Source organism: Teleopsis dalmanni, chromosome 2 (assembly GCF_002237135.1).
Source record: "Teleopsis dalmanni isolate 2A chromosome 2, ASM223713v2, whole genome shotgun sequence".
Lineage (NCBI taxonomy): Eukaryota > Metazoa > Arthropoda > Insecta > Diptera > Diopsidae > Teleopsis > Teleopsis dalmanni.
Window position 1 is genome coordinate 8,131,615 of NC_051847.1, and position 11,268 is coordinate 8,142,882.

General features: G+C 30.8%; 1 protein-coding gene across 1 annotated transcript; it reads left to right on the forward strand.

The window, feature by feature from the left end:
* The first annotated feature begins 9,128 nt into the window (after positions 1-9,128).
* LOC119683805 (superoxide dismutase [Mn], mitochondrial) lies at positions 9,129-10,200 on the forward strand. The gene is made up of 3 exons (XM_038097669.1): positions 9,129-9,289; positions 9,379-9,842; positions 9,898-10,200. Exons 1-3 carry the CDS (start codon positions 9,252-9,254, stop codon positions 10,047-10,049), a joined length of 654 nt encoding a protein of 217 aa, XP_037953597.1. The 5' UTR covers positions 9,129-9,251; the 3' UTR covers positions 10,050-10,200.
* Positions 10,201-11,268: the final 1,068 nt, after the last annotated feature.

Below are 11,268 nucleotides of genomic sequence, written 5' to 3' on the forward strand. Positions count from 1 at the left end.
TCATATAAACTATTCAGTTATAGTTTATTTATTTAATATATTTTCAAATTGTTAATGTGAATTTTATTTTATTTATTTTTTCATAAATTTATAAGATTATAAATATAATGTTAGTATTGACGAAATAAAAAATGCTAGTCAACAGCAAAACGAAATTTTCTCACCCGGTTAAAAATTTTCATCGTATACTCAGAATAATGAGAAAATAGTTTAAATGGGAAAAATAACATTTACAAACCTAGAGAATTTGTTAACAAAACTATATTTTATAATAATTGATACTACAATTGAGAACTCGTATGACACCTCATTTCAAATCATATGCATTTAGTTGTGCATTTGTATTATTTCTGAAAAATATGCAGTTCAAAAAATCAACCTGATAACCTATCATATGATAAGAAAATACAAAATACTCGTAAATGACGAATCATTCTCTGCAAATCATTACAATCACTGACATACGCGTGAGATGGATATTGTCTACAAGAAGGACTATTGTCTAAGCACATAATAAAATATCTCACCCTAATAAGCGTAAAATCTATTTAACATAAAGACGCAAGAATAAACATTATATATATACAACATACATATAACACATGCGGTTACGTACATATCTTAAAAGCCATTTTCTCAAAAGAACCTATTATCTATTGACAGGATACATAAAAACTAATTATAACCATTTTATCGAAAGGTACTGCTTAAAATTGTGGGTCTTATGGCAACGGTATTAAGAGATGGTCAGAACATATAATTAAAGTCGAGAAAATTTTTTCGCTAAAATGCACCAGGTTGCGACAATTTATAAAAAGTCAAAGTAGAGATTGTTGTAAACTAAGATGCATTCACAGGGTTGATCGATATGTTTCAAAATTAGGAATAAATTGTCTTATATATTATTGAGGTTAAGATCGTAACGAATGGAGACGAAAACTACAGCCCGCCCTTTTGATAGAGTGGATGAATATAAATCGGTTGAGTTACAAATCTTGATATGACTTTAGAACATAAACCACTGTTTAAAAAACAAATCTTAGATAATATATCAAGCATTTTAATGAAATCTCATAGAGGCAAATAATCATATGTTTATGTGGCAATTGAAATTAAATTAAAATTAGTAAATATTATATATTATTAATACTTAATAAGTATCAGTTAATAAGTATCTTTTCGTAATAATAAAGAAAATGTAATTCTGTAAATATGAAGAGATAGGTGAATATAGTTGTATCGATTCATTGTGTTTGATCAAAGAAGGATCTTCTTTTTTTCCACATAAGAAGATTTCAAATTATCCAAACGAAGAGATAGGTGAATATGGTTTTATCGATTCATTGTGTTTGGTCACGGAACGATCATCTTTTTTCTATATAAGAAGTTTTCATATTATCTAAACGAAGATATAGATGGATATAGTTTTATCGATTCATTGTGTTTGGTCACGGAACGATCGCATTTTTTCACATAAGATTTCATATTATCTAAACAAAGAGATAGGTGAATATAGGTTTATCGCTTCATTGTGTTTGATCAAAGAAGGATCTTCTTTTTTTTCTACATAAGAAGTTTTCATATTATCCAAATGAAAAGAAAGGTGGATATAGTTTTATCGATTCATTGTGTTTGGTCACAGAACGATCGTCTTTTTTCCACATAAGAAGATTTCATATTATCCAAACGAAGAGATAGGTGGGTATAGTTTTATCTATTTAATTTGTTTGACCAAAGAAGTGTTTTCTATTTTCTATATAAGGATTTCTCATATAATACATAAGAATACATGTATTATATGAGTACATAAGACCATATATGTCTAATAAACATTTCCTTCCATGTCTTCTTCATAGAATTTTGGTTAAGATGAAATATTTAACACATTTTTTTCTGACGAATATTAAGTCTATAAAAGTGATGAAATTAAATTTCTCAAAACAATTTTATTTCATCTTTATCTTAAGTTTTCCATTTAAAATTTAATAATATATTTGAACTTTGTCGTATATCGATTTCGGCAAGCTTAAAAATGCAAGAATTCCATCGAAATGACTATAGTTTGTCTTCAGTGAAACTAATAATACTGAGTTTTTATAGTAGTTAATAGGTCATGTTTTAAATCTTAATATCTAATTAATAGTGTGAATGCATAAAAAAATATATTAATTTATTACGAAATAATTGCTTCATTGATACTCTAATGGGCGAAATAATTATATATAGAGAAGCCACTAACAGAAATAATAGAATTTCCAAGTGAGGTCTTCAAAGATTATTTTGATTAAATTCATACATTAATGAAGCTTGGAATGGGCATTTCCTGTTTTTCTCCTAATGGCAGAAAAAATTTGTGGCAGTACTTAAAAATTTTGGAATGGATTTGGCGAGTTAAATATTATGTATTAAAATTGTGAAAAAATGAATTCCAAAATATGACATAAAAAACGCATTTCAAATTTTGTCCATTGCACACATTATTAATGGTGATCATTTATATTTTATTAAAATTCATTAAAATACTCGTAGCATATTTAAGTAAATCATTTAGTTAATTCGCAATATTTTCCGTAGAGCGCATGACTAACTTTATAGCACGTTTCTTGTCAGTTCAAATGTACGCGGGCGCGATTTGATTTTTTTTATTGTGTTTATTATTCTCAACTTTTCACCCAATTCGACGCCGCATCACGAGTCTGCATCCTCCAAAAACCATATTTTGCAAATCACTTAGCAAAGGTGTTTCGAGCATAAATCTTTAATCTGCTGGTCTCTCTGTCAAATGCTCAACTCAAATGATTTGTTAGATAAAATTTGCTTATAATGCAGAAATGAATTTTGATTTATACATCTTCATTTCAAAGTATAATAGGAAGAAGATTTGCATTGTTTATGGAGATCGCAGAACGTACATTCATTCCCTGTTGTCTTCTCATGAGTGGAAGATAAGTATTTAAAGAAGTAAACATTTCAGTTGGCATTGTGCACTTTTATTGAGAAACATAAACAAACGTATAACATGTTTTAAAATTGCGATAACTATAAGAATATAAGAATATATATAAAAAAATATTTAATTCAAAAATAAGAGCAAATATAAAAGAAATATATAAACACTATAAGAAAACCGCAAAACAGTTTTTATATTTATTTTATTATTGAAAAGAAGAGATCGTGCAGTGCGACCTAAAAGATCTATTGTGCCCCTTACTCTGATTAGAGTGTTTCTCCAAGTCCGATTTCTTTAATAAAAGACATTACAGAGCCTATCTTTTCTATTCTTGATCCTTATGATCCACGAAATACCCTTTTAGGTGTTTCTTCAGATTGTGCATCAGTGTCGAGCACACCCCAAGCGCATGACAAGCAGTTTCTCTCTCTTCTTTACAGTATCTGCAGTCTGAGTTGGATTGAATTCCTAACTTCGATAGGTGTTTACTCAATCTACAGTGAACGGTCAATAATCCCGCAATAATTCTTAGTTTATTTTTTAAGCATTATAAGCATTTTAGATAGTGATAGTCATGGTAGCCCTTCCCAATAGAGTTCTCTTTCTTTTTCCTCTGCGTCGTTCATAAGAATGGGTAGAGTTCCTTTGGCTAGACAGAAGAATGGTTGTGGGCTTATCATTCCTGAAGCCGCGCCTATTCTTGCAAGTTTGTCTGCCATTTCATTGCCTTGGATGCCAGCATGGATCAGCCGGCTGTCCATATACACCAGCTCCAGCCGACTCTACTCCATGTTATCATGTTTCCTTTAATTTTTAGGGTTTTGGGCAAGCTTTCCTAATTTTTTTTGTTGCCAGGTTCAGTTCTGAAGTTTTTTGTATAGTTATGCTTTGCAATCATCCTGCCCGTTGGCATTTCAGTTTCTGGGATGTCTGCAGCCAGAGTACCAAATTTCTCACTACTCTTAGAGCAGCCCTCTTTGCTTGTGATTGCACATGGATGTGAAGAGGTGTGAGTTCCAGGAGTACTTCAATTGATGACGTAGGACATGTTTTATATTTATTTTATATAAAATGAAAATATTATTGAAAACGATCGTAACTATAATAATAAATTTATTATATTAAACTATAATAAAATTAACAGTGAACTTAATTTAAATTGGACAATACTAAGTATACTAATTGTTTCAGAATAATATCGTTTATGGTAGAACTTCCTTCCATCTTCACTATTTACGAAATCATCTTGCTTCTTTTAAATATACCGCACACTTTGTATTGAGGTATTGCTAAGGGTCGATACCTTAACGAGAGATGGTCGGTAGTATTGTAAGTTTATATTATATGTGAAGGAGTATTCATATATCCATTGAAACGAAGCTAGTTTTTCTCTAATACATTAAGAACAAATACATCACCAATACATAGAAACAATAGAAATAAACAAATAAAAGCTTTCTCTACCATATTCTACTGAACTATATATAATTAGTTATAATTAAAAGTATTGCAGAATATTATACTTGAAACAGGATTATGTCAAAGGTGTATCTTCATCTCGAATGCTTACAATTGGAATTATATTGATAATCTACAAGCAAATTAACAATTGTTCACACAGCCCGTACTGTCGAATAATTAGCCATCACCGAACGCAACAGGATGTCATGCAAATAATCATTACTGAAATAATTTTTACAATTTTAATTTATACGAACACAATTTTACAGTTGCATCCGTAAGATACGTGACTTAATTTTGAAGCGCCAAGCATGTTGGCGATATGTTCTCTCTACTCTGTGCTCTAAAAAAGAGAAAAAAGAAGAAGACATAAAGATCTCAACGACACTGACATGAAACGTGATGTTACCTCGTCTGCGTTTAATATTTTTACGTTTTTTATAATGTGTGTCAAGAGTCGATCCCTTCTAAACCGTCACTTTGCACAAAAATTTAAGAAACAATCACAAATCACAAATTTTTATGAAAAATATAAAATATTATTTTGACATAACCAACTGAAGACGCAGCTTAAGTTCAACTTTAAATTGCACATAAAACTAGCGATCGTTTTTGCTAGTGAGACTTGCCTAAGAGTTGGTGTTGATGCCGCCCCCTCCGCAAAGCAAAGCCGCCACAATTCTAATGCAATTTTGCAATTTTAATAATTTCTTAAGGGCCTCTAAATCTTTGGAGTTATACAAAAACCTTGACTACTTAATGGATAAAATGTCGCAAGTGGATTAGTGGATTAACAATAACCATTGAACTTGACTATTTGACCAATATTTCTTAATCGATCTGTAGTTAATAAATAGTTGGTACTTAATATATAATTTCAGCGAAGGAAATATTTGTAGAAATATTATTTTTACTAATTATTGTACAAGATGTAAGAGATCTATTGAATCCGTAACGTGATGTCATCATATTCAAAAATGGTGAATGGTGAAAAATGGTTAACAAAGTTTTCACGTAAGGATCATATTACGAGACGATCAAAATATTAACGGGTAATAAAACATTTCTTGTTGCTTTTAAGGCTTTTTTCCAGCTTACATTTATTAGCCTGTGTGACATAGTACTCAGGGTAAGAGAGAAATAAAGGCAATAATCGTTATCATAAATGATCAATTAAATGTTTATAGGTTTCAACCTCATTAAACAGCTAATTAACCTTTCTGATAACTTGTTTATTTTTGAATAATAGCTTTAAAAAAAGGAAATCGATAGCAACGTCTATAAAGAATGACGTATAAAGAATATAGAGAATGAAGTGGATTGATTTCAGATTAATAATCATTTGAAGAAATAGTTGGTACTTTTCATTAAGTTAAAAACATATACTTAAAAATTTTATTTTGATTGAAAATATCTTCACAGGTGTGTGTGTTAGTTATTTGTCACATTGCTTCAATAATGCAAAATTGTTAGGACTGATTCAAAAACTTAAGACTGTTCACAAAGCTCTTTATATAGACTGAGTCTAAATAGATGTAAACTTAAATTATTCACTGCTTTTTTAACCAGGCTTCTCCCACTATTATTATCTGCTCCGATATCCATCGAGCAGTCGACCTTCTAACAGCAGCACTTAAATTCCAAACTTAGTTCTCCCACTATTATTATCTGCTCCGATATCCATCGAGCAGTCGACCTTCTAGCAGCAGCACTTAAATTCCAAACTTAGTTGGAGGGCTAACTTGGCTGAAAGAACCCATAAAGCTACTTGTGCTATTTAATGCTGTAGAAGAGCCATAGGTCGCAGTTGGAGTTTCCAACTTCGACGGCTCTAAAATAGACAAACGAGTCAGCTGTGGTATATTTTTCAAAAACTGAGTCTTAGTTTCTTACTTCGATTACCAAACTACTGCAGTGTATTTCAGGCAGAAGTAATGAGAATTATGCAGTAAAATTCTTTTTTGATAATCAAATCCCTGATGAAACTATTTTAATATTAAAAAATGTACTATTTCTTTTCTTGTAGGGCAGACGAGTTTGCCAACACATTTTTCAATTAAACAAAAATCTTACTGACGAATCTCTTGGTCTTCCCTATTATGACTTTTGTCTCGGCTGTGGCTCTGAGAATGAATCTCATGTGTTCGTATTCATCTTTAGCTAGGAGAAAATTAAAAATCTTCGGGGCTCCTTTTCTTACTGACCTAACCGAGCTGTCATCTTGGACTCAGCCAAATTCACAGAATTGTCAGGTTGGTTTACCTTTACCTAATGGGAAAGTTGTTGCTTTTTTTTGCGTTGGTCGTATACTGACCTTTTAGTTCAACATTTGGGCTTTCTTGGATACAAGGCTGCCACTCCAACCTAACCTAACCTTTTTAACTAGGCATGTTTCTGTGAATTTTCAACCTTTAAAGGTAAAATTAGAACTCTGTACTAGGTTTCAAAAACGATCGGTTCTATTTTGACTGATCATATTCGACGACAAAGTGCCATTTCCCATCTATAAAGGGGCCCACTCAAGCAGATCCTCACAGGATATAACAACTACAATAACAAGAAGAAGAAGAGGAGATGTGATTAAGATAATAAAAGATTCTTTTTGTCTGGATTAGTTTAGGAGATTTGTGGTTGCGTTACAAATCTCATACATAGGTAGTAGCGAAGTATTGTTCCTTCCAATAATAATAAAAAAAGTCTTCATTTTAAGAACTAAAACAATTTTTACAATATCTTGTATTTTATAGAAATAGTTTTTACTACTTGAGATATGCCATCATTTAAAGTAAAATATGGCTTTTATATAGTTTTAAACAAGATATTTTAATTCATTATTATTCAAATTTATTTAATTTATTATTCAAACATTATGCACAATTTAAAGTTTTTTATAATTGGCCGTTAAGTTGGAATACTTAACATACTTATTAGTCATTCATGGATTGAACTTTTCACAAAACTTCATTCTCATTGCAGTTTCAGGTTAAAGCGTGGACATAAATATATTTTAAGCAAGTTGATAAGTCTAAAGCCAACGGCATTATGATTTTTTATTATTATTATTATCAAAATTTATAGTAGATGGACATATATATTGTGTATTCACATCAATAATTTAATATAAAACCAAATCAATTTAAATTTTATAATTATGTGCAGCTCAATTAATATTTAGTATATAATAAATTTCTGATACTTAATGCAGTCTTTCAAAATATAATTCCGTAATGCATAAATCAAAATTTGTCGCATTTATTAGTAGTCTATAAAAAAAGACTTAGATTTGCCAATTTAACTGTTTAACGATTATTATTCAGAAGTTGTCCGTATTCGACTAAGTATATATTAAATGAACTAGTACAAGATGTACTGCAGCTAAAAATTACTTTTTTTAATTTCTTTTCGAAAACTGTTTTGCTAAGACGTTAAAGTAATAAAAAACAAGAAATATTTTTTACTTACTTAAAATATTTAATATTTATAATTATTAATATAGTAGTCTATAAATAACAAACTTTCTGAATTAGACCCATAAACGAATCTATAATATTTTGATAGCAAACAGACTATGTCGACTATTTCTATTCTAAATCACATAATCGTTCTTTTACTTCATGTTATGCCCAACGCACAATTAGACAACAGTCGCTGGCAACAGTCGTTGACAACAGTCGCTGGCAACAGCCGCTAGCAACAGTAACTAGAAATGTCAAAAATCTAGTTGTGCAAAGAAATTGTAGTACCTGAACAACAGTCGCTAGACACTGAATTCTATATAAGTGGCCTGCAGTGAGAAAAGTCAGCAATTGTAGTCAGCGACTATTGTCTAATTATACGCCGGGGCATAACATTTGTAAAGCATCTGATTCGGATTTTTGGAAATAATATGCAATGAAATAGAACTCTTTGTAATGAAATGAAAAAATTTTTAATGCCTGGTTTTGAAGAATATTTTTAATGTTAGAAAATGCCAGTATAAAATGCAAATATTTAAAAAAAATATTTCTTTAATTCAGAACAGAATTAATGATAATATGTGACTGGATAGACTCGTAACTAAATAGGTTTTCATATAAGATATTAACAATCTGCACATGAAAGTGTTAACAAAGAAACTACTATATCGAAAGAAACTATATCGTAACAAAAATTGTTTTAATTAAATGATTAAAAATACAAGAAACTCCCTCTTCAAGTGGGTGTATTGGCAGGTTAACACCACGTTAAGTATTTACATCATTTAGTAATGAAAGCTCGAATTTAAGAAACCATTATTTTAATAAGCAAATATGCGATAGAAGTTTAATTATTGATTGTTAGTGAACATTAGTGAAGATTATACTGATTACATACTCAATATTTTTTTTAAACATTTCGAAAGTCTTAACAATTTAGATATTGATTAAACAAAAAAAATGAGAACAAAATAATCATATTCAAGCTACAATCCTTCACCTCATGACATACTCTATCTTTCGTATCGCCCTACTAACTTATGAAATCATCCTACCGCCCTCTATGGTTTCTAACCATCTGGAAAAGTATATAGAAAATATTACAAAATATCATGATTCAGTTCCGGTTCGAAGCCCTGCTTAGAATGATATCAGTAAATTCTATCGCTCAACTGACCTCAAATTTTGTTTGGTTTCACCACAGTGTAAAAACAGTACGACTTTTTATGCTGGCAGTGCTATTCAATCTTAGTATGTCGAAGTTATTTTGACGTTTATTTATCGGCAAAATTTAGAGTTGGGAAAGTGTATAATTTTATTAGGAAAAGTTTTCGATTCTCTTATTGTGGTTTACCTTTGAAATACAAAAAAGTAACAAATTAAATATGTTTTCATTGGTACGTAACGTTAGTAATGTCACAAAGTAAGTATTTACACAACATACATGTCTATATTAATACTGATTACATAAATGCACCGCTTATTTTACGCAAATTTGTTTTTGTGATTCAGAACTGCCGTTAGGGGCAAACATAGCTTACCGAAATTGGCCTATGAATATACAGCTTTGGAACCAATAATTAGCCGTGAGATTATGGAAATACATCACACCAAGCATCATCAAACTTACGTTACTAATTTAAATGCGGCTGAAGAGCAATTGGCAGAGGCTCAATCCAAAAAAGATACCACAAAAATAATTTCTTTGGCCGGTGCTTTACGCTTTAATGGTGGTGGTCACATAAATCACTCAATTTTCTGGCAAAATCTTGCACCAGATTGCACTAAACCATCAGAAGAATTGAAGTGTGCCATAGACGAACAGTTTAAGAGCTTTGATGCATTCAAAAAGGAAATGTCAGCATTGACAATTGCCGTTCAAGGTTCCGGCTGGGGTTGGTTGGGTTATAATAAAAAAACCGGCAAACTGCAAATCGCTGCTCTACCAAACCAGGATCCTTTGGAAGCTAGCACTGGTAAGTTTCATAGTAATACTTAATAGCTCAAATATAATTATTATTTCGTTTACAGGTCTTGTTCCGCTATTTGGAATAGATGTTTGGGAACACGCATACTATTTGCAATACAAAAATGTGCGTCCTTCATATGTCGAAGCAATTTGGGAAATTGCTAATTGGAATGATATATCTAAACGATTTGCGGCTGCAAGTTCTGCTAAATAATCAAATACATGTTTAATTTATATGTGAGTTGAATGTTTTGTGTAGATTACTTTCGATATGTATGTGAATACGAATTTGAATTGGCTAGGCCAAATTATGAACATTGCATTCAAATAAATACGAATACTAAAATAAACGTTAAGCTTTAAAATTGTCTGTTTTTTTGTTTAAACGCTTTGTCAAATATTTAAATTCATAGTCCCAAAAAGTTTACTTATCTTATATTACCCGTTAAATATCCACTTATAACACAGTTAAGTGTTGGAGCTGACCGAACAAGATTATACGCGAACCTGATAGATCGTAGCAATAAATTCATAAGAACTACAGATGCGATACAGATGATTTCTAGAAAGGCTCGGTTTACGTCCCGGAGCCACGCGTTGCCAGCGATGACTAAGTGCCGCTTAACAGCTCCCAAAGGGACTTCACAAGCAAGTCCCAGCAGGTTGCAACAACAACAACGACATGCGATATTGATTTTCTCTTTGCATTTCTCAGACGTGAAGAATGGATAATTGTATTGAAAGTTGTTTTTATAAAATTGGATTCGTTTTCTGTGATTTTTACAACAGTCAAAGAAACCATACAAGAAGTACATAGCTACTAAGCATGAAAAACGATTACTCAATTACTTCAATGTAGACGCTATTCAACTGCTGGATATTACTAATGAACTGAGAAGGCTAAAGCGAATAAAATCTCATGGGTTAACATAGATAATAGTATATTATAAATTATTTATATGGAAGTTTATATGGAAGTTGAACACTGGTTCAGTTTACCCGCACACGTATTACTTAATATCTATTAAGTACAATTCAGCAATAGTAATTGGATTTTAACCCTTACATTATCTCATAGTTTTGTCCATGAAAGAAAAATATATTAAATGAACGAATGCAATTTCAACAAATGGAGTTCTGTGTTTTGAATTCATTTAGTTTTGTAGACCTTTTAATTTTTTATTTATATTAATAATGAGACCATGTACAGATATTACTAAAACTCTTTAAATAACAGTTAAATGGATCTGTTTTCAATAAAATATTTGCATAATGGAATGAAAAAATTATGGATCTATGTTCAATATAAGATATTACTCTGAATTGAAAAAAACTACAATAAAATTTACTTCCTCAAGTATTTCAAACAGTTTCGCTAGTCACCACTAGAGCTCCTAATATGAAATACGTGCCAGTCCTGCCAAGTTCACACA